The sequence below is a fragment of the Salmo salar genome, chromosome ssa01, assembly GCF_905237065.1.
Source record: "Salmo salar chromosome ssa01, Ssal_v3.1, whole genome shotgun sequence".
Taxonomy (NCBI): domain Eukaryota; kingdom Metazoa; phylum Chordata; class Actinopteri; order Salmoniformes; family Salmonidae; genus Salmo; species Salmo salar.
Genome location: NC_059442.1, coordinates 33933687 through 33958465, shown reverse-complemented (window position 1 = coordinate 33958465; position 24779 = coordinate 33933687). Strand labels below are relative to the sequence as shown.

The 24779-nt window shown below is 40.3% G+C and overlaps 1 protein-coding gene across 1 annotated transcript in view; it reads right to left on the bottom strand.

Annotated features, from left to right (window-relative positions):
* spred1 (sprouty related EVH1 domain containing 1) overlaps positions 1-22335 on the bottom strand; it is a 74324-nt gene extending 51989 nt beyond the window's left edge. Inside the window, exon 1 of the mRNA XM_014193659.2 lies at positions 21505-22335. Within this exon, the coding sequence (XP_014049134.1) occupies positions 21505-21536 (32 nt within the window). The 5' untranslated portion in view covers positions 21537-22335. The remainder of the gene's footprint in view (positions 1-21504) is intronic.
* Positions 22336-24779: the final 2444 nt, after the last annotated feature.

Genomic DNA, 24779 nt, shown 5'->3' with positions numbered 1-24779 from the left:
TATCTACAGTATTTCACTTTTGAATGTGTATAGTATTGCTGACTAGGTATTGTCAAATGAATTCTGTAACCACCCCCTCTTCAAATCAGGGTTGATGAGAAATCTGTTCAAAAGAGGACATTGTATTATCACATCTTTGTACTCCCTGACGAAGGCCATGCAGCCGAAACGTGTCAGAGTTTTAAATCTTTGTTTCCATTAAAATACAAATAAAGGCATTTTGATTAAATATATGAAGAGTGCCCTGGTCCTCCTTTCTTTTTGAGGACCTTGTAGTCATGGCAGATAATATTCACTTTTTTTTTTTACTTTAATATTCACTTGGAAAAGTCAACAGACCCACTCCAAAAGGCTTTCGGAACCATCATTGACTCAGTGGGTTTTGTCCAACATGTCTCCGGACCTACTCATTGCCACAGTCATACCCTGGATCTAGTTTTGTCCCGTGGAATAAATATTGTGGATCTAAATGTTTAAGGAAGTGGAGGGCGGCAAATGTTTTAAACTCAGACAAAACAGAGATGCTAGTTCTAAGTCCCAAGAAACAAAGAGATCTGGTGTTGAATCTGACAACTAATCTCGATGGTTGTACAGTCGTCTCAAATAAACTGCGAAGGACCTCTGCATTACTCCGGACCCTGATCTCTTTTGACCAACATTCAGTATCAAGAATATTTCAAGGACAGCTTTTTTCCATCTTGGTAACATTGCAAAAATCTGAAAATTTTTGTAAAAAAAAATGGATGCAGAAAAGCTAATCCATGCGTTTATCACTTCTAGATTAGACTACTGCAATGCTCTACTCTCTGGCTACCCGGATAAAGCACTAAATCAACTTCAGTTAGTCCCAAACAAGGCTGCTAGAATCCTGACTAGAACCAAAAAATGTGATCATATTACTCCAGTGCTAGCCTCTCTACATTGGTTTCCTGTTAAGTTTAGGTATGATTTCAAGGTTTTACTGCTAACCTACAAAGCATTACATGGGATTGCTCCTACCCATCTCTCCGATTTGGTACTGCCGTACATACCTACACTACGCTCACAAGACACAGGCCTCCTTGTCCCTAGAATTTCTAAGCAAACAGCTGGAGGCAGGGCTTTCTCCTATAGAGCTCAATTTTTATGAAATGATCTGCCTATCCATGTGAGAGAGGCAAACTCGGTCTCAACCTTTAAGTCTTTCCTGAAGACTCATCTCTTTAGTAGGTCCTACGATAAAGTGTAGTCTGGCCCAGGGGTGCGAAGGTGAAAGGCACTGGAGCGACGAACTGCCCTTGCTGTCTCTGCCTGGCCGGCTCTCCACTGGGATTCTCTGCCTCTGACGGGGGCTAAGTCACTGGCTTACTAGTGCTCTTCCATGCCGTCCCTAGGAGGGGTGCATCACTTGAGTGGGTTAAGTCACAGACATGATCTTCCTGTCCGGTTTTGCGCCCCCTCAGTGACTGCTCTTGCAGTGAAGGAGATCTTCGTGGGCTATACTCAACCTTGTCTCAGGGTAGTAAGTTGGTGGTCAGTTGATACCCCTCTAGTGGTGTGAGGGCTGTGCTTTGGCAAAGTGGGTGGGGTTATATCCTGCCTGGTTGGCCCTGTCCGGAGGTATTGTCAGACGGGGCCACAGTGTCCCCCGACCCACCCCTGTCTGTCTCCAGTATGTATGCTGCAATAGTCTATGTGCCGGGGGGCTAGGGTCAGTCTGTTACATATGGTTTAATTCTCCTGTCTTATCTGGTGTCCTGTGTAAACTTAAGTATGCTCCCTCTAATTCCCTTTCTCCCTCCCATCCCAGATCATGCCTCAGGACTACCTGGCCTGATGACTCCTGGCTGTCCCAAGTCCACCTGGTCGTGCTGCTGTTCCTGTTTCAACTGTTCTGCCTGCGGCTAGAGAACCCTGACCTGTTCACCAGACGTGCTACCTTGTCCCGGACCTACTGTTTTTGACTCGCTCTCCCTCTTGCACCTGCTGTCTCGACCTCTGAATGCTTCGCCACTGAAAAGCCTACTGACATTTACTCCTGAGGTGCTGACCTGTTGCACCATCTACAACCACTGTGATTATTATTTGACCCTGCTGGTCATCTATGAATATTTGTTCTTCAAGATGTTCAATCTAGCCTTAAATTGCCATGTACTCTTATAATCTCCACCCAACACAGCCAGAAGAGGACTGGCCACCCCTCAGAGCCTGGTTCCCCTCTAGGTTTCTTCCTAGATTCCTGTCTATCTAGGTAGTTTTTCCTAGCCACCATGCTTCTACATCTGCATTGCTTGCTGTTTGGGGTTTTAGGCTTGGTTTCGGTATAGCATTTTGTGACATCTGCTGAAGTAAAATTGTAGACAAATTCTTTGTTTTATTGAAAACGTATGGCCGAATTCTCTTTTTTGTTTTAAGTACTATCGGTCTAAAATCAAATACAATTTTAATGGTCGTATACACATTTATCAGATGTTATTGCAGGTGTAGAGACATGCTTGTGTTCCTAGTGCAATAATATTGAACAATTCACAACAATACACAAATCTAAAAGTAAAAGAATGGAATTAAGAAATATATAAATATTAGGATGACCAATGTCAGAGCATGTATGTATGTATGTATGTATGTATGTATGTATGTATGTATGTATGTATGTATGTATGTATTAGTGCATTCAAAAAAGTATTCAGACCCCTGGACTTTTTCCACATTTTGTTACGTTACAGCATTGTTCTAAAATGTATTAAATAGCTTTTTTTATCCTCAATCTACACACAATACCACATAATGGACAGGGAAAAAAATAGGTTTTTAGAAATGTACATAAGTATTCAGACCCCTTACTCAGTACTTTGTTGAAACACATTGGCAGCGATTACAGCTTCTTTTTGGGTATGACGCTACAAGTGTGGCACACCTGTATTTGGGGAGTTTCTCCCATACTTCTCTGCAGATCCTCTCAAGCTCTGTCAGGTTGGATGAGGAGCGTCCCTGCACAGCTATTTTCAGGTCTCTCCAGAGATGTTCGATCGGGTTCAAATCCAGGCTCTGGCTGGGCCACTCAAGGACATTGAGACTCGTCTTGAAGCCACGCCGGCATTGTTTTGGCTGTGTGCTTAGGGTTGTTGTCCTGTTGGAAGGTGAACCTTCGCCCCAGTCCGAGGTCCTGAGCGCTCTGGAGCATGTTTTCATCAAGGATCTCACTGTATTTTTCTCCGGTCATTTTACCCTCGATCTTGACTAGTCTCCCAGTTCCTGCCGTTGAAAAACATCCCCACAGCATGATGCAGCCACCAGCTTGCTTCACTGTGGGGATGGTGCCAGGTTTCCTCCAGGTGTGAGGCATTGAGGCCAAAGAGTTCAATCTTGGTTTCATCAGACCAGAGAATCTTGTTTCCCATTGTCTGAGAGTCCTTTAGGTGCCTTTTGGCAAACTCCAAGCGGGATGTCATGTGCCTTTTACTGAGGAGTGGCTTACGTCTGGCCACTCTACCATAAAGGCCTGATTGGTGGAGTGCTGCAAAGATAGTTGTCCTTCTGGAAGGTTCACTCCTCTCCACTGAGGAACTCTGGAGCTCTGTCAGGTCACCTCCCTGACCAAGGCCCTTCACCCCCGATTGCTAGGTTTGGCCGTGCGACCAGCTCTAGAAAGAGTCTTTGTGGTTCCAAAGTTCTTCCATTTTAGAATGATGAAGGCTACTGTGTTCTTGGGGACCTTCAATGCTGCAGAAACGTTTTGGTACCCTTACCCAGATCTGTGACTCGACACAATCCTGTCCTGGAGCCTTATAGACAATTCCTTCGACATCATGGCATGGTTTTTGCTCTGACATTACCGGTGTGCCCAAATACCGGTATGCCAGGCTTGTAGTGTCACACCCAAGAAGACTCAAGGTTGTAGTCGCTGCTAAAGGTGCTTCAACAAAGGACTGAGTAAAGGGTCTGAATACTTATGTAAATGTGATATTTCATATATATATATATATATATATATATATATATATATAAAAAAACACACACACACTTCTAAAACCCTTTTTTGCTTTGTCATTATGGGTTATTGTGTGTAGATTGATGAGGGGGGAAAAACGATTTAATACATTTTTGAATAAGGCTGTAAAGTAACAAAATGTGGAAAGAGTCATGGGGTCTGAATACTTTCCGAATGCACTGTACATATGAATGAGTAAAACAGTATGTAATATTATTAAAGTGACCAGTGATTCCATGTCTATGTACATAGGGCAGCAACCTCAAAAGTGCAGGGTTGAGTAACCGAGTGGTAGCCGGCTAGTGACAGTGACTAAGTTCATGGCAGGGTACTGGGTGGAGGCTGGCTAGTGATGGCTATATAACAGTCTGATGCCCTTGAGATAGAAGCAGTTTTTCAGTCTCTCAGTCCCAGCTTTGATGCACCTGTACTGACCTCGCCTTCTGGATGATAGCGGGGTGAACAGGCCGTGGCTCGGGTGGTTGATGTCCTTGATTATCCTTTTGGTCTTCCTGTGACATCGGGTGCTGTAAGTGTCCTGGAGGGCAGGCAGTGACGTCAGTGATGCGTTGTGCAGACCGCACCACCCTCTGGAGAGCCCTGCGGTTGCGGTCGGTGCAGTTGCCATTCCAGGATGCTCTCAATAGCGCATCTGTAAAAGTTTGTGAGGGTCTCCGGGGGCAAAGCCACATTTTTTCAGCCTCCTGATATTGAAGAGGCACTGCTGCGCGTTCTTCACCACACTGTCTGTGTGGGTGGACCATTTCAGATTGTCAGTGATATGTTTGCCGAGGAACTTAAAGCTTTTCACCTTATCCACTGCGGCCACGTCAATGTGGATGGGGGCGTGCTCCCTCTGCTGTCTCCTGAAGTCCACGATCAGCTCCTTCGTTTTGTTTACGTTGAGAGACATTATTTTCCTGGCACCACTCCGCCAGGGCCCTCACCTCCTCCCTGTAGGTTGTCTTGCCATTGCTAGTAATCAGGCCTACAACTGTTGTCGTCTGCAAACTTGATGATTGAGTTGGAGTCATGGATGAACGGGGAGTACTGGAGGGGGCAGAGCACGCACCCTTGTGGGGCCCCTGTGTTGAGGATCAGTGCAGTGGAGCTGTTGTTTCCTACCTTCACCACCTGGGGGCGGCTCATCAGGAAGTCCAGGACCAAGTTGCACAGGGCGGGGTTCAGACTCAGGGCCCCGAGCTTAATGATGAGCATGGAGGGTACTATGGTGTTGAAGGCTGAGCTGTGGTCAATGACCAGCATTCTGACATAGGTATTCCACTTGTCCAGATGTGATAGGGCAGTGTGATGGCAATTGCATCGTCTGTGGATCTATTGGGGTGGTAAGCAAATTAAAGTGGGTCTAGGGTGTCGGGTAAGGTGGAGGTGATATGATCATTAACTAGCCTCTCAAAGCACTTCATGGTGACAGAAGTGAGTGCTACAGGGCAATAGTAATTTAGTTTAGTTACCTTTTAGATTTCACAGTTTCTCAATAAACAGGGTTCATACACAAACTTCCATGACCAACAGTATGCAGTACCAGTCAAACGTTTGGACACACCTACTCATTCAAGGTTTTTCCTAATTTCTACATTGTAGAATAATAGTGAAGACATCAAAACTATGAAATAACACATATGGAATCATGTAGTGACCCAAAAAAGTGTTAAATCAAAATATATTTCATATTTGAGATTCTTAAAAGTAGCCACCTTTTGCCTTGATGAACATAGCTAGCCTATACTCCAAATTAAACAAATTCAAGTAATCGCCTTTTGAGTATGGACCGGTTACCTTATGCTATGCTCCAAAATGTCTATCCAGGAGTCTGGGAGAAAATGTACAGCCCTAGGCGATTAAGTTGGTTGTGCAGGAAGATTTTGAATAGCCTAGTAATAGGGAAGGTTTTATATTTTCATAATTAAATTGGGTGACACATCCTTTATTCCTTTCTGGAGCTGGCAGAGGGGCTTGTCAACAGTTGAGTGAAATATGTTTCGTTGCAAAAACCTTTTACTATCGATGTTCCCGAACAGATTTCACTTGGTTTCGTAAATTAAGCACTAGGCAGCTGCAGGAACAGGGTTGGAGAGCCCATGGCATACATAGCTTGGGCATAATATCACCTGTCGCTCAGCGAGAGAATGCTCCTCAAACAGTAGTTGATGGGTCGAGTAAAATAAGTGTTCTGATAATTATTTTTCAGCTGCTTATATTAAGTGCATGCTCTGCTATAAAACCAAAGTAGCCTACTGGCATCATTGAAAAATGGACTGGCGGGAAAGCGCGCAGATTCAATTCGCTATTGGAGTGCATACAGATGACATGTCTTTTTTTCCCCTGCCAATTTGATAATGTGCCATTCTAAATGGAAACTAATTTGACATATTAATAAAGACGAGATTAAATTGAGAATAGTCTGATGGGTGAAAATATGATCACTTGAGAGAACAGCTGTGCAGCCTGAGGCAACTACCAGAGCGCAAGCTTTTTTTCCTACTTTCTCAAATCAATAGCTTATAGTCGCATCATGCAGCCCATATACGTTTTGATTTGTAAGACATTCTACAGTTTGTATCATTCACAACTAAAAAGTTGCCAAATAACTCCAAATATAGCTTATAGGACCTGTTTGAAATGATCACTTTTACGCTCAACATAGCCACTTCATATGCACACTCGCTCCGGAATGGGAAACATATCCTTTCTATTTTATTCAGGTAAGTTCAATTATATTATTCTTACTATAAAATCATATAATGTAAGGGCACGGGATTTATAACCATATATTGTCTGCTAAATGAACTAGCCTACAGCCTATGGCATGGAGCATAGTAAGATAACATACAGTCCGCTAAATGAACTAGCCTACAGCCTATGGCATGGAGCATAGTAAGATAACATACAGTCGCCCAACTCATTCTATTCTTCATATTATGTTTCTTTGGACCTGACTAAATAAATCATGGATTTATTCAGATGGTGTATATTTCATTGATTTATTAGACCTTTAAAATGTAGATGTTGCAAAGGTACGCATCAGCAGCTTGTATGCGGAGGCCTAGAGATATTGTACTAAATGTGTTTATATTAACTAATGGTCAATTACCGTGAGACCGTCTTTTGAATGACACTAACCGGCTGACAACATTTCATGACCACCAAAGCCATAGTTGAGAGACAATAGACATTTTGTCACCTAACATTGTAGAATAGAATATCCCCAAAACATTGTGATATATAAACATAGGCTATATAATGTTTTGGGCTAATGTGAAAGCATAAACCAACTAAAATGGCCCGTTCATTGAGGTTTATGATATGCGATCATTACATAAAGTAAAGTTTAGCAACTTACTCGTTAGATAAGTGTCCATTTGGCCCAGCTAGAAGAGGGGTGCATCTCCAATTAGTTTTACGGATTCCTGTAAAACGAACTGCTCATCATTACGTTCTTCCATTTCTGTAAAACGAACTGCTCATCATTACGTTCTTCCATTTCTGTAAAACGAACTGCTCATCATTACGTTCTTCCATTTCTGTAAAACTAACTGCTCATCATTACGTTCTTCCATTTCTGTAATACTAACTGCTCATCATTACGTTCTTCCATTTCTGTAAGAACTGTAGTCACGTACTCAAATTATCTGCAGCAAAAACATTCCTCATTCATGGCATTGGAGTGCAATTGCCACAACTGCACCACCAGTCTGTGTTGATCCTGGCGATGGGTTGGGGCTGTTATCCAGCTACTAGAGGTCTGCACGGATCTACCTGTTTCCAGAATACCTCAGACGTTATCCGGGACTTCTCTCTACCTCTCCCTTTATCAGCTACGGTTAATAAAGTAGATTTTTAAAAAATATCATTTTCTGCTGCTTCTCTCACTCGGATTGGGTCTAGTTGTCCTAGGATCTGTTCAGAACGGGTCTCTATATTAAAAGAAAATGTATTTATGCATATCGGGTACAGGTTGAAAAGCCCCAGGTCCATTTTGGACCCGTGAAGGCCTTTATTAGCTACTGCTGCGGTCGGTGATCCAAAGCTTAATTTTCCTCAATTCTTTGTTTGAATACTCCGGCTCAAATAAATATGTTTGATGACACAATGGGCTCCCCTCCCCTTGTTTTCTTCATGACTCTTGAATTTGTCGTCAAACATATTTGTAGGTTGTTGTTTACTGTAAAATAATGTGTAAAGTTGTCTTCACTTCTCTGAAGAAAACTAGCATCTATGAATAATGGCATAACGTGCAGTTTCTATGTAGTAGGGATTACCCCAAGAGCGCACATGCGCAGTTGTTAACCATCTTCGCTGCTGTAATCGCAAATGTTTTAGGTGGAAGAGTACACATTTCCTGACTCAAAACTGATCCTACTTTGATCAAAATAGCTAATTCGTCCATATGCTTTCAATAAAAACCAATGTCCACACTTCGCAGATTTCTGAATCATGGATTCACTGGCAACAGAGCAGAGCGAGGACTGCGTCCAGCAACGTCACCAGTCACGTGACCAGTTTTTGCAGCTGTTTCAGTACAACACTACAGAGAGAGAGGGTGAGAGGGCAAACTCCACTGAACTAGTTTCAATGTATGGAATCACTTGGGAGTTTCTGAATTTTGGGTCAACGTTTCCTTTAATAGGCTACATACCCTGTTAAGAGTTTGGTTCATAAAAGATTCCTTTTATAAGATGAAGTTGTGTTTGCTTAAATGCCCTCATCTAGCCTATACCTACTTATCTTTATAGACAAACACACTTACATACATAGTTGAACACACACACGAACACAGGCCTACACAAACCCATACACAGGCCCCAACCCCTTCCTGTTTCAAAGAGTTTGGTAACTCAAAGACAGGGATTTAGGTCTGTGGCCTCGTAGGAAAGAACCGTCGTAACCCAGCTGCAGCACCATCCAACAAGGCTTAGCCTTCATGCTCCTGCATGCAGCAGTACAACTGAAAACAATATGTACAATTCAGACATTATACTGCTCAAAGCAATTCTTAGAAGCACTGAGATATGGCCAGGGCATATTAGAGAGAGACGGGCTCCTTGAAAAAATACATAATGTAGGCCAGGGATATAAAAAAAGCAATGCACACACACACCAATAAAGCACTTAAAATGTGCTAAAAGTAATTAAGAAAGAAGTGGAGGGCACTCAACCAACAAAAGTTGAGGAGCAAACCAAAAAAGTGCTAATTGAAAAGAAAAAGGCTCAACCCTCATTCACCATTTTAACTATTAAAAGCTTCTTAAAAATAACTTTAAAAACTAAGCGCCTCAATATTAACGCTATGATATGTCAAATCATCTAATGCCAAATTCCAGGAAAGTGTCATTTTGGAACTGAACGTAAGATTTTTGCAGGATTTTTTGCAGATATTTTATTAAGGTTCAGAATTGATGAAAGAGCCAGTCTAAATTAATAACGGCCCAGATGTGGCCAGTAGGCCGCTAGTTGAATAGCCCTGATCTAGGCCTAACAAAAAAAATGAGGATTTTTTAGTGTACGACACAACATAGCCTAATCAGTAGCATTTTCAAAAGGCAAAATGGGCATTTCATGTGTTACCTATAATTTGTCTTCAATGTTGTGACCTTCAACTAAATAGACTAAAACATATTTCACTGCACAATTTTATTTGAAAGAAAACTTGTTTTACTGTGCTTTAAGAAAAGAAAAATCCTCCAAATACACTGGAAGACATTTACAAGTTTAGTAATAGGTCTGCTGCTAAAATACTTTTAAGAGGAAATGAGAATTACAAGAGGGAAGTGGCTCAGGTTTAAAATATACTGCATTACAACTCTGGCCATCGGAAGAGAACAGCCAGACCAGACTACATTTATACTGTACAGGGCCTGCTCAGTTACACAGTAACACACGGTCAGTAACAAACCATCCCATTTGCCAGATAAGAGTTAGATTAATTGTCATTAATCATGCAAACAACTCAACATCCTCTAAAAGAACAAACAAACTAACCCATAAATGGCCTGTACATGGGTTAATTTCACAGATTATGAAACTGCTCATCCTCCATAACCATATGTTAAGAATTGGTAAAGAACGAAGGATGGTATTGTGGTAGGAAAGACTGACAAAATGTTGACATTTGACAAAAGAGATCTTGAGATACAGTTGAAGTCGGAAGTTTACATACACCTTAACCAAATACATTTAAACTCAGTTTTTCACAATTCCTGACATTTAATCCTTGTAAAAAATCCCCTGTCTTCAGTCAGCTGGGATCACCAATTTATTTTAAGAATGTGAAATGTCAGAATAATAGTAGAGAGAATGATTTATTTCAGCATTAATTTCTTTCATCACGTTCCCAGGGGGTCAGACATTTACATACACTTAATTAGCACTTGGTAGCATTGCCTTTAAATTGTTTAACTTGGGTCAAACGTTTTGGGTAGCCTTCCACAACCTTCCCACAATAAGTTGGGTGAATTTTGGCCCATTCCTCCTGACAGAGCTGGTGTAACTGAGTCAGGTTTGCAGGCCTCCTTGCTCACACGCGCTTTTTTCAGTTCTGCCCACACATTTTCTATAGGATTGAGGTTAGGGCTAAGTGATGGCCACTCCAATAGCTTGACTTTGTTGTCCTTAAGCCATTTTGCCACAACTTTGGAAGTATGCTTGGGGTCATTTTCCACTTGGAAGACCCATTTGCAACCAACCTTTAACTTCCTGACTGATGTCTTGAGATGTTGCTTCAATATAGCCAAGTAATAATTACCTACCTCATGATGCCATCTATTTTATGAAGTGCACCAGTCCCTCATGCAGCAGAGCACCCCCACAACATGATGCTGCCACCCCCATGCTTCACGGTTGGGATGGTGTTCTTTTACTTGCAAGCCTCCCCCTTTTTCCATTATGGCCAAACAGCTCTATTTTTGTTTCATCAGACCAGAGAATATTTCTCCAAAAAGTACGATCTTTGTCCCCATGTGCAGTTGCAAACCGTAGTCTGGCCGGATAAAAAACGTACCCGATTTAATCTGATTATTACTCCTGCCCAGAAACTAGAATATGCATATAATTATTAGCTTTGGATAGAAAACACTCCAAAGTTTCTAAAACTGTTTGAACGGTGTCTGTGAGTATAACAGAACTCATTTGGCAGGCCAAAACCTGAGAAGATTCCAAACAGGAAGCGCCCTCTCTGACCATTTCTTGGCCTTCTTGATCATCTCTATCCAAAACAGGGGATCTCTGCTGTAACGTGACATTTTCTAACGCTCCCATAGGCTCTCAGAAGGCTGAAAAACAGTAGCGCATTTGGTAAGTGGTCGATCTGAGAACAATGAGACTGGCGCGCGCGTGCACGAGACGACTCCATGTTTTTATTTTCAGTCTTTGAACGAAAACAGGGTTTCCCGGTCGGAATATTATCGCTTTTTTACGAGAAAAATCGCATAAAAATTGATTTTAAACAGCGTTTGACATGCTTCGAAGTACAGTAATGGAATATTTTGAATTTGTTTGTCACGAAACGCGCCGGGCGCGTCACCCTTCTTTACCCTTCGGATAGTGTCTTGAACGCACAACAAAACGCCGCTATTTGGATATAACTATGGATTATTTGGAACCAAACCAACATTTGTTATTGAAGTAGAAGTCCTGGGAGTGCATTCTGACGAAGACAGCAAAGGTAATAACATTTTTCTTATAGTAAATCTGAGTTTGGTGAGTACCAAACTCGGTGGGTGTCAAAATAGCTAGCCATGATGGCCGGGCTATCTACTCAGAATATTGCAAAATGTGCTTTCACCGAAAAGCTATTTTAAAATCGGACACCGCGATTGCATAAAGGAGTTCTGTATCTATAATTCTTAAAATAATTGTTATGTTTTTTGTGAACGTTTATCGTGAGTAATTTAGTAAATTCACCGGAAGTGTTCGGTGGGAATGCTAGTTCTGAACGTCACATGCTAATGTAAAAAGCTGGTTTTTGATATAAATATGAACTTGATTGAACAAAACATGCATGTATTGTATAACAATGTCCTAGGAGTGTCATCTGATGAAGATCAAAGGTTAGTGCTGCATTTAGCTGTGGTTTTGTTTTTTGTGACATTATATGCTAGCTTGAAAAATGGGTGTCTGATTATTTCTGGCTGGGTACTCTGCTGACATAATCTAATGTTTTGCTTTCGTTGTAAAGCCTTTTTGAAATCGGACAGTGTGGTTAGATAAAGGAGAGTCTTGTCTTTAAAATGGTGTAAAATAGTCATATGTTTGAAAAATTGAAGTTTTCGGATTTTCGAGGAGTTTGTATTTCGCGCCACGCCTATCATTGGATATTGGAGCAGGTGTTCCGCTAGCGGAACGTCTAGATGTAAGAGGTTAATCAAATTTTTATCTAAATTGCGATATTGACATGCGCAATATCCATATCGCAAGAGGCATTGACATTTTCAAATGCCACTTAGCCGTCTGTAAAGCCTGTTTTGTTTGTTTTTTACTATTAATTTATTGCTCGAGTTGACAGAGTTCTCTCTCAGTCCATCTTTTTGTCCGCTTCGTAGTCCTACACAGACACCAAGCCCCGCCACTCAAGCAGACAGTTCCTAGTGCTCAACATTCTCTTTGCATTTTTATTTTACCTTTATTTAACTCGGCGAGTCAGATTAAGAACACATTCTTATTTTCAATGAAGGCCTAGGAACGGGGGTTAACTGCCTTGTTCAGGGGGGGATTCGTCATTGCATCCTTTTTTTTGTCATTTAGTAGACGCTCTTATCCAGAGCGACTTACAGTAGTGCGTGCATACATTTTCATATTTGTCCATACTGGTCCCCCGTGGGAATCGAACCCACAACCCTGGCCTTGCAAGTGCCATGCTCTACCAACTGAGCCACACATTACTAGTCCAACGCTCTAACCACCTGCCTTACATTGCACTCCACGAGGAGCCTGCATGGCAGGCTGACTACCTGTTACGCGAGGGCAGCAAGGAGCCAAGATAAGTTGCTAGCTAGCAGTAAACTTATCTTATAAAAAAAACGATCAATCTTAACATAATCACTAGTTAACTACACATGGTTGATTATATTACTAGTTTATCTAACGTGTCCTGCGTTGCATATAATCGGTGCAGTGCCTGTTAATTTTTCATCGAATCACAGCCTCCTTCGACAAACGGGTGATGATTTAACAAGCGCATTTGCGAGAAAAAGAATCACTGTCGTTGCACCAATGTACCTAACCATAAACATCAATGCCTTTCTTTAAAATCAATACACAAGTATATATTTTTAAACCTGCATATTTAGTTACTATTGCCTGCTAACATGAAATTGTGTCACTGCTCTTGCGTTCATTGCCTGGCTCGTTGCGAACTAATTTGCCAGAATTTTACGTAATTATGACATACCATTGAAGGTTGTGCAATGTAACAGGAATATTTAGACTTAGGGATGCCACCCGTTAGATAAAATACGGACCGGTTCTGTATTTCACTGAAAGAAAAAAAACATTTTGTTTTCGAGATGATAGTTTCCGGATTCGAACATATTAATGACCTAAGGCTCGTATTTCTGTGTGTTTATTATATTATAATTATGTCTATGATTTGATATTTGATAGAGCAGTCTGACTGAGCAGTGGTAGGCACCAGCAGGCTCGTAAGCATTCATTCAAACAGCACTTTCGTGCGTTTTGCCAGCAGCTTTCGCAATGCATTGCGCTGTTTATGACTTCAAGCCTGTCAACTCCCAAGATTAGGCTGGTGTAACCGATGTGAAATGGCTAGCTAGTTAGCGGGTGTGCGCAAATAGCATTTCAAACGTCACTCGCTCTGAGACTTGGGAGTGGTTGTTCCCCTTGCTCTGCATGGGTAACGCTGCTTCGAGGGTGGCTGTTGTCGATGTGTTCCTGGTTCGAGCCCAGGTAGGAGCGAGGAGAGGGACGGAAGCTATACTGTTACACTGGCAATACTAAAGTGCCTATAAGAACATCCAATAGTCAAAGGTATATGAAATACAAATCATAGAGAAATAGTCCTATAATTCCTATAATAACTACAACCTAAAACTTCTTACCTGGTCATGTTAAAAGAAACCACCAGCTTTCATATGTTCCCATGTTCTGAGCAAGGAACTTAAACGTTAGCTTTCTTACATTGCACATATTGCACTTTTACTTTCTTCTCCAACACTTTGTTTTTGCATTATTTAAACCAAATTGAACATGTTTCATTATTTATTTGAGGCTAAGTTGATTTCATTGATGTATTATATTAAGTTAAAATAAGTGTTCATTCAGTATTGTTGTAATTGTCATTATTACAAATAAATAAAAAAATAAAAACAAAGTCGGCCGATTAACCGGTATCGTCTTTTTTTGGCCCTCCAATAATCGGTATCGGCGTTGAAAAATCGTAATCGGTCGACCTCTAGTCCACATACTCTAAGTCAGAACCGTCCAGAGTAGTGATGCTTGGCGGGCGGGTGCAGCGATCGGTTGAAGAGCATGCACTTAGTTTTACTAGCGTTTAAGAGCAGTTGGAGGCCATGGAAGGAGTGTTGTATGGAGTTGAAGCTCATTTGGAGATTTGTTAGAACAGTGTCCAAAGAAGGGCTAGATGTATACAGAATGGTGTCGTCTGCGTAGAGGTGGATCAAAGAATCACCCGCAGCAGGAGTGACATCATTGATATATACAGAGAAAAGAGTTGGACCGAGAATTGAACCCTGTGGCACCCCCATAGAGACTGCCAGAGGTCCGGCCAATAGGCCCTCCAATTTGACACACTGAAATCTATCTGAGAAGTAGTTAGTGAACCAGGCGAGGCAGTCATTAGAGAAACCAAGGCTGTTGAGTCTGCCGATAAGAATACGGTGATTGACAGAGTCGAAAGCCTTGGCCAGGTCGATGAAGATGGCTGCACAGTACTGTTTTTTATCAATAGTATTTATGATATCGTTTAGGATCTTGAGCGTGGCTGAGATGCACCCATGACCAGCTCGGAAACCAGATTGCATAGCGGAGAAGGTATGGTGGGATTCGAGATGGTCGATGATCTGTTTGTTCACTTGGCTTTCGAAGACTTTAGAAAGGCAGGGCAGGATGGATATACGTCTGTAAAAGTTTGGATCTAGAGTGTCTCCCCCTTTGAAGAGTGGGATTACCGCATGCATGGACCAAACAGCACGCAGTCAACAGAACGACACAGCTTTTCACTTTGCTTGTTAATACAAATCCACGTTTTCTATATTATACGATTAGTTTGTGTAACTTGCTCTCTGCAAAATGCTAGTTAGTCGCTCTTAAGCTCTAAATGTGCCTAAAAAGTGTTAGCTAGCAATTAGCATTAGGGGCTAACAAGCTATCTAAATCCACTGAGCTAGGGCAAATATTGCTAGCAAACCTTTGCTTTAATACAGGCCGGTACCAGTGGAAGTATATCAGCACTGTTTGTCCCACAGCTTGTTCTTAATCAGAGAGGAAAATATGAATGTACTATTTAAAATATATTTCAATCATTTCTTTAAACCTAATTAGCGTCCCATGGGAAACACTGACCAACACTTTGCTTCATACTGTCACAAACATCTCCTCCCTTACTTTTCCATTCGTTGTCACGCTAAACAAAACTACATTCCAAGTGTCCACTGTATTCTAACCATAAAATTAGAATGATCATTTTATTTATTCCATCAGTTTACTCAAGTGTTCTGATCTATAAATCGCAAGATAAAACGCAATATATAGTACAAAAATCACAATTTGATTTTTTGGATCATATTGTGCAGCCCTAGGTAGTATCAGTGATCGTTTGACAATCTACTAGGTCAGCCAGCTGACAATGTTACAAAAGAACAATTCGCTCTGACTGAATCCAAAGTGAAGTCGTTACGTAAGACCAAAACTTCCTTTCCACATTGTTTGCACAGATAAGTTCCAATTCAGTCAATACAGGGTAGTGGCTAGAAGCATTCTAAAGACTACTTCCCAAAAAGATTACAGAAGCAAAACTACAAACAACTGAGAACCTCTACTGAGCCTGACCACTACACACCAATGGTTATTAGGCCTTGCTACACCATGGCTATAGAACTAAAGGTGGTGTTATGTAGGCTATCCCAAAAATGTAGTTACATATCGCAATATTATTTTGGGACGATATTATATTGTTTTTGCTACTGTAGGTAGCATTAGTCGGCTGTAAGTGAGAAAACATTTTCAGGACTTTTATTTCCCTGACTGATCTAAACTCGTTCTCATGCTCTCTAGTGAGAAATGTGTTTGCAACATCAAATAGCATTACAATTGCAGTATCGAATTGCAATACATATAGAATTGTGAGAATCGCAATACATATTGTATGAGCAACTTAAATACTAGCCTAAAAAGATAAGCATTATTTCACAGAGCAATTAACACAACCAGAAACTACTTGCCAAACAGTTGAAGTAGCTATGCGCTGTTGTCAAGGCAGGATGCTCACATTCAAATCAGTGGCTGTTTGGGTCGAATGTGTTTTGGAAAGCCTGAAAGTGGAATAGAGTGAGGGGCAGAACAGACCCCCAGGTGATAAGATCACAACAACCCACATTGACAGACAAACGCTGAGCTGTCAAATAAATCACCTGATAGAAAGAAGGCTGAGGAATCACTTGACTGGCAAACAACTACACTAAACAATCAATATATTAGACTAACTCGAATCATTCAATGACTTTACCAATACCAGACATAAAAAAAAAAGCATCAAATGGCTAAACTTAGTAAAATATTTTGGCTAACTAAACAGTAAATTTACAGTTTGTAGGTGTATAGCCTATAAGCCTATTTATTGAGTTACAGTTGTTAAAAAAAGGAAAATAACTTCGTGAATGAATGTTCAGCACAATAGTACACAGACCTAGATGCTCCCTCATAAGGATATGAATGAATGTTGTTGTGTCTACTTCTATAGGAGACAACGGCATACATGCGACCTACTTTTTGTGTGTATGTACAAGTCTGTGCAACTGATAAAAGCAAACACACACTACATGTTAAGGTTTTTAAATGTACGTAAATTGTAAAGTCTTGTCTGTAATGTCTTGGACTCCAGTAAGACTAGCTGTCGCCATTGCATCGGCTAATGGGATCCTAATAAAATCAAAGAAATATAATCAAGTCCAAGACAGCTAGACACACCCTGATTCATGTCCTTCTCTTTGTTTGATTAAATTTTGCGTTTTTGGATAACTAGGCTACCTTCTTCAACCACACGTTATAACTAGTCCTTCCTCTTTTCAGCATAACATGCAGACCGGATATTTAACACGGTGGTATGTATTTCACATGCTCAGAAAAAAAAGCTATTAATCCTTAAGAGTCGATTGACACACCCCAGTTATAGCGCTGTTTGTCAGACCAAGGAGACATCCCGAAAATCAGTCTTCTCACAAAAAGCATCTGAACGGTTTGGTGTAAAAGATGAGACTCCCGTGAACACAGTGGCCTTGGCCTTTTCCATGTTGCTCTACGACCCCCACGGGACTGAAGGTAGCCCAGTACCATTTAACTTTTTATTTATTTATTTTTTAAAGTATGGAAGTAGTTTTGTACCCACAAAAAGGGGGTTAAATGTGTCTAAAACATATATACACTGAACAAAAATATAAACGTAACATGTAAAGTGCTGGTCCCATGTTTCATGAGCTGAAATGTTCTGTATGAAAAAAAAAAGCTTATTTTTCTCACAAATTTGTTTACCTCCCTGATGGTAAGCATTTCTCCTTTGTCAAGATAATCCATCCACCTGACAGATGTGACATATCAAGAAGCTGATTAAACAGCATGATCATTACACAGGCGCACCTTGTGCTGGGGACAATAAAAGGCCACAAGTTGAGGGTGCGTGCAATTGTCATGATGACTGCAGGAATGTCCACCAGAACGGTTGCCAGGGAATTAAATTTGTCTACCATAAACTTCCAACGTCGTTTTAGAGAATTTGACAGTATGTCCAACCGGCCTCACAACCACAGACCACGCCAGTCAAGGACCCCCACGTCAAGCTTCTTTGAAATTGTTGCATTTATATTTTTGCTCAGTATATATATTTCCCGAGTGTTCTTATATCTTCTAGATATACGACAGACACTTTAAAACCTTATTACTTAAGATATATTTTTGGACGGTCTGTTCTGCCATTTCTGAATGAGTTATTCAATGAGTTTCTATGGGCAACAGTAGTAAAGCCCAAACTCAATATTTTATGCCTACATTTTGTTAAATATATTTTTTATACCTACAAGGGTCCTGAAAATCTAAATCAAATAACTAAAATGATCCATGGTATGACCATCTTAAACCCCAACGGTTTAGACTTTTAGGGAGTAATAACCTGTACGAGTGAGTCTTTGCAGGTGTCGGTGAGTAGCGCACATATTCCTATTCAACCACATGTTTTTCATCAGACAGCTTTGTGCAATTTTGATGAAGGAAAAAGCTGTGGAACTTTATACATTTGCTATGCGAAATAAAAGCATATTCATCACACTTGACCCATGATGCTAACAGAAGTGTCCAGAAACTTCCAACAAAACGACAATGTAACCTATTGAGCAGCCCATTGTTTTTATACATATACAACAATACATCTGTGGTTTAATGTCCTACTCCACAGTTCCCCAACTGGCCGCTCTAGGGCCAAAAATGGCCCATGGGTGATTTTATTTGGCCCCCTAATTTTTCACAGCAAAATAATGTATATATATTTTGTTGTTGGACAGAAGACAAAAAAAACCCAGCAAATCAGCTCCAAGTGATTTACATTTTGTAAATCTATTATTTCAAAGTATTCCCACATGTAATAGAGATATGTGATCGCATACAAATGTAAACAATGTTTGAAATTATTATGTTTCAGTCAAATGTTATATCTGTTTGGGCTTCTTGCTGTCAATTTGCAGTACACAAATTATTTGAAAATGATGTTCTGGCCCCCTGACCATCCTTTAAAGAAAGAAAATATATCGTCCCGAGGCTGAATGCAGTTGATGATCCCTGTCCGACTCATTGACATGGTTTACTATAATGCTACTGTGAGGAGAAACAGTAAGGTATGCATGCTTATAAAATTTTGCATCCAAAATTCTCCCCATCCTCTCAATTCAAACAAAACACCACTAATAGAAAACAAACTGTAAAATATGAAAATGCGGACAAATATCAAAATTGGACTGTCAGTTTGTGGGAAGATGTGTGAATAGACTGATCAGATCAATAACAGATCACATCAATGGGAAACAATATATAGGGTTAGGGTTCCCACGCGGAAAACAGACGTTAGACAGAGGTGTACCTGTGCTAACTAGCCATCTGTGTCTCTGAACACCTGTGCGTAAACAAAAGACGGGCGCCACAAACGTGTTGCCACTGAAAAATACTGGTCGGCTGGAACTGTGTTAAAAGCAATTAAAACAGTTTACAGTAAGTGTAGATTTAGCATTTGTGTTTTTATTTTTAATATATGAAAGTAGTACCGCAATTGAAAATCAATACACGGTTTGATGGAGTATTTGGCCGTTTTAGCTGCCAGAGCCAATTCGCCTCTACACAGAACATGGACTATAAGGAACAACATTAGGTTCCTGGCGGGTAGGAGCATTGGGCCAGTAACCGAAAGGTTGCTGGATCGAATCCCTGAGCTGACAAGGTAAAAAAAATCTGTCGTTCTGCCCCTGAGCAAGGCAGTTAACCCACTGTTCACCGGGCGCCGAAGACGTGGATGATGATTAAGGCAGCCTGCCACACCTCTCTGATTCAGAGGGGTTGGGTTAAATGCGGAAGACACATTTCAGTTGAATACATTCAGTTGTACAACTGACTAGGTATCCCCCTTTCCCTTTCCTTTAGTCCATTGTTGGGCTCGACTGATGGCTAATTCCAGCCAGCATGAATATAAAAAGGGATCAGGCGGGGCTTACTGTTCTGTTCCCACCATCTTCCTTTATGTTCAATGAATAATTACCAAATACATTGGATCATATGTTGGCCATCTTATGCGCTGTGCTGCTGATGTCACTAGGAAGAACACACACACAGAACCACATACATCATGGTCTTTGCTTATGTAATATATTGAATATGAAACAACATATGCCAAGTTCAAGGACAAAGCCTCCCTGCAATATATCAATCAACCCGATGTGTGCGAGGCAGATGGATTGAATGGAGAACATCGGAGTTTTGGGGCACAAAACTGTGGAAATGTCAGCGTATGAACGCATTTCAACCGTCTAGAATAAGAAATATGGACGCCATTCTTTTGAGAGCAATGGAAGACTGCAATAAGAGCGAAGCATCCTTGCATTATCTATTTGTTTTTAAATTACTGACTATCTGTCATGTCTACATCTGGATTAAGCTGATCCCAAAAACAGATAAAATGTTTGTGTAATCGCCAGTGCGTTGCAAGACACTGTACTGCACATCGTACTGTGAATGGGCACCCAGGTACTTTATGAATGGAAGTGGTCACATGACCGCACCACCTCCCGACCAGATATTTCTCACTGACTGTCAACAAGCGCACGCAAGCGATCAGTCCATTAAAACAATACGGATTTACAGCGATAAATTATTTTTATGTACACAAATTACCTTATTTCAAGTTCACAATCACATAAATACTGCTTTCCGGGTTCAGGCCCGTGCATTTGGAACGCATTACGTCCATTAAAAAAATATATATATGAATGAGATTGTAATATGCAAATGAGTGTGATTGAGAAAAAAATATGGCGTCTTCTGCTTTTGGATTCTGACATTGCAGCAACCAGTTTACAGCCACATTAACATTGAATAATTATAATATTGAGGGAATATTTTTTTTCAACCACATTACTATTTTATGATACTCTCTTAGTTCATGTAGAGGAGCTAACGTTAACATGTTATCAAATGCCAAGAAAACACTATCGTATATAATATTGAATCTTATGACAAGATCATTTTAAAGCTGATAAGCACAGAGTCTTAAATCCTACGTACAAACAAATCATCTCGCCACAGTGACTGTGTGACTACATCGTGTAATTTATTACAATCTGAAATAGCAACAGATATTATCCAATTGCAGTCAAATCATAAAGGTATTCTTCAAAGACAATATCGATGAAACAACTACCATATATTGCATTAATTATGAGGCTATTGTTATATAGTGGACTGTATACCATTTTCTGTACAGTTGTCAAAATTACATTTAGCATCTCTCGTTGCATAATATAATATATTGGCCTCTATTTCTATTAAATCCAGGCCCAAAACACATTGGTTTATTTTATATTATCACAACAAACTAAATAGACGTTTATGTCTTTTGTATTACTTCAATAGTAATCTAATTTAAATATGAAAGTGTGTAGAACCAATGTGTAGAAGCAATGATCCATGTGGAACAGAGTAGTCATTCAAATCCTGCAAATCATTGCAATGAAGATTAGACACATGAAGGACATCGTTGCATTCTAGAATGTGGGGTAAAATGTACTCACTCGTTGTTTGGATTTGTCGAATCTTCGCTCATCTTTTCTCAAGGGGATCCAAATCCTGGCAATAGCATCGAGGACGCAGTGACGGCGGGGAAATAAACCGCAAATATCACCATTTTCTTTTGCATAAAACACCCAGATATTGGATAAAAGTAAATGGTCTTACAGTGGTGCATGCATAAGTGAGCTTTATTTCGGAAAACCAAGTAGCCTAGCTAGCTGTAACTAAATTGTCAGGAGGAATGACAACCGATGATTCATTTTATCTTCCCTGGAAGTAAAATCCAACCAGAATAAAATACACAGCTTCGTCATCCTCTTCGCCAACACGAAATCCAATGCGTTCAGATGCTAAAATGTTTACAAAATAAACCCGACATTTGGCACGTTATTCGTGTTTAGCTATCGAGCGTTCCCTCGCCAACTTCGGGTCCAGGACAACACTTGAAAAGCGCTGCAGCGTTGATCCGTCAATGTGTCGGTGTACGTTGAATTATAACCTCCACAATTGGGGGGGGGAAGACAGGTCTACAAACTAATTTCAATGATGAAATTGAAGTACATTAGGCAAAAACGGCGAGTAAAAATGTCTCGAAGAAGTTGTTGGACATCTGCTTTAATCGAATTCCATTTTCAACTCGGGCAATGAACATCGGAAAACTGGGCGGAAGCGTCGACCCAGCTCGAGAATGAAATCCTTCCGCGTGGCCGCAAAAAAACATATATGTCAAAGGAATCTCAACTATCAATCCAATTGCTTACATCTACTCGAACCATGTTTCACTCGTTTTCATGTTCAAATATGCCTGTGTCATTTGGCATATACATTGATGATTTATATCCAAAGTTGACCTAAAGTAGTCCCTGCACTTCCCGAACGAAGTTTCCTTTCAATCACGCATTGATACACAGAAAAGGGAAGCGTGTGTGTGATAGCACGCAAAATAGAAAATAATATGTAGGAAGGATTGTGTGTGTGACTGTGTGATAGCACCGCCAATATCAAGTGTAGATTCTGTTCATTTGGGTTGCATTTCGCGCATTTAATATCACATAAAACAACCACTTTCATACTGGATGACTAGTGCTATAAAATGGAGGAGATAGTTTAGACATACAGTATGAGCCGAATACATGGTGCAGCACGTGGAATTACATCAGATTCCCTTCATGATTTCAAATAACAGAGAAGGAAGGCTATAGTTGTATTCTTCAATCTGCTTCTCATTTATTGGCTGTAGGCTTGATCTCAAGTTTAGGTCTGATGCCCGATATGTGAATGGGGATTCGTGTAATTTGTTTGACTTTGAATTGTATACAATTATTGTATTATGTTGAAATCCCAAATAACATTGTATCTGCAGCGACCTCATGGCCAGGCCAGGAAAATTATCATGAGTATATTTACTGGGACCAGAATATAATTTTCTCAAAACGGTTACCTTTTTTCTTGGATGTAAAAGGTGATAATAATACACAATAATATTATTTTTTTATCTAAATTATACTTGAAGACAGGTAATAATGTTAGCCAGGTATTTAAGCCCTTCACAGCAATAGCTTTCGAAAATAATAGATTCTTGAATGAAATTCCATTAACCAGCAAGTGCAGGCCTTTGAAAAAACCTATTCCACTCAGCATGTTTACAGATCTTTAACTTTATTATAATTATTGTATTGTTCTAGCTACGTGTTTCTCCAAAAGATAGTGTGAATGTAGCATAATGTGCTATTACATTGGCATTCCGCGGACAACCATTGGAAATTGGGAAATATCTCTGAGCTCTCCTTGTTGGATTTAATTTATGTATTTTGTGAGATAAAGACAGCTAGAAAACAAATGCAATACTAATTGACAAGTTAACTGCAAATCCATATGGTATGAATTCATCTTATTCACTAGACTAGTTGAAGATTTGTCATATGCAACCAATGGGGTGGTTATATAAGTCTTTATGCTATTGGATTTCTGTGCTGTGTGGAATGGCAAGAGATCAGGCTAAAGGATTCTACCCGGTTGTCATAGTGACAGTATGTTGTGTGAGAAGTTTCTTTGTATTTCACTGGCTCCCATACAGCTTGTGCTACGGCCTATGTAGCAGCTGTATAAAACAGCCCCAATCAGTAGATACAGTACATTGCTCTATCTAATGAGATGCATAGTTAACGCATATTGAACTGCTCTCAGGTGTTTGAAAATATTTCCTATCTGTCATGACAATGGGGGGTGGAGCTTATCAGTGTGACACAATGGTCTGATTTGGTGGGTAGCTGCTGATATTCTTAGAAAAAAGGTTGAGTTTTTTTGTTCAGGTTAATTTTCCAACAATATGGTGCAGTCTCGATGGCCAAATTATTTACTGTCTCATACGCATGTTTATGTTATCTAACAGATGTTGGTGGCAATGGATTCATAAAATGAACTCATTTTAAAAAGTCGGCTACAGTAGTGCACTTTTCACCCCTCCGTTCTTAAATAGAATCAAGCATCCTCATGCTTAGGCTTACGTCCACATGCCCAAATAAAGTGTCATTTGAGAAGAAAAACAATGACCATCTTTGAATTTTCCCACTAGCATGCCTCTATCCTTTGGAGTGTTCAGAGTTCAGGAAGTCAGTTTGTTTTCTCATCTCACAAATATGAATTGCCTATATTGCATTTCCTGTGTTGTTCACTCAACACAGTGTACTGAGCAAAAGGGCAACAGGATGTTTAGCTCACAGAGAGAAGCCTTAGTGCACTACTTCCCTCACAACGAGCAATAAGGGTCAACTGTTGAAGGAGATATATAACATAATGAATCAATAAGATGTTCAATGGTGACCTACTTACAGTACCTGAAGATTAGATATATAACAGGGTTATCTACTCAAGTCTTAACCCAATGAGTCCCACCATAACGGTGCTTATAGGATTCTAACCCCTTTTAAACAAGTTTCAAGTTTCAAGTTTCAATGTCACATGCACAATCACAGTGAAATGTCTTTCTAAACATTGTGTGTTTGAGCTACAGACTTCTGGGTTGTACCTTTGGATTTGTCTATTTCTTCTGCATCCGTAGATACCATTAGTCTGTATGTTTATTAACAGGGGTTGAGCTAGAGTGGTGTTTGTGAGACAAGGGTGGATCCCGAAGGTGCCCGTGGGGGCGGGTCTTTTTCCAAAAACGTCTGTAGAGTCTGAATGGTTTGAGCTACAAACTATTGAAAGCTAAGACTCTCACACTCACAAGCTACACACAAGTAATTAGAAGGTAAGGTGTTCTTCTACATAGAAG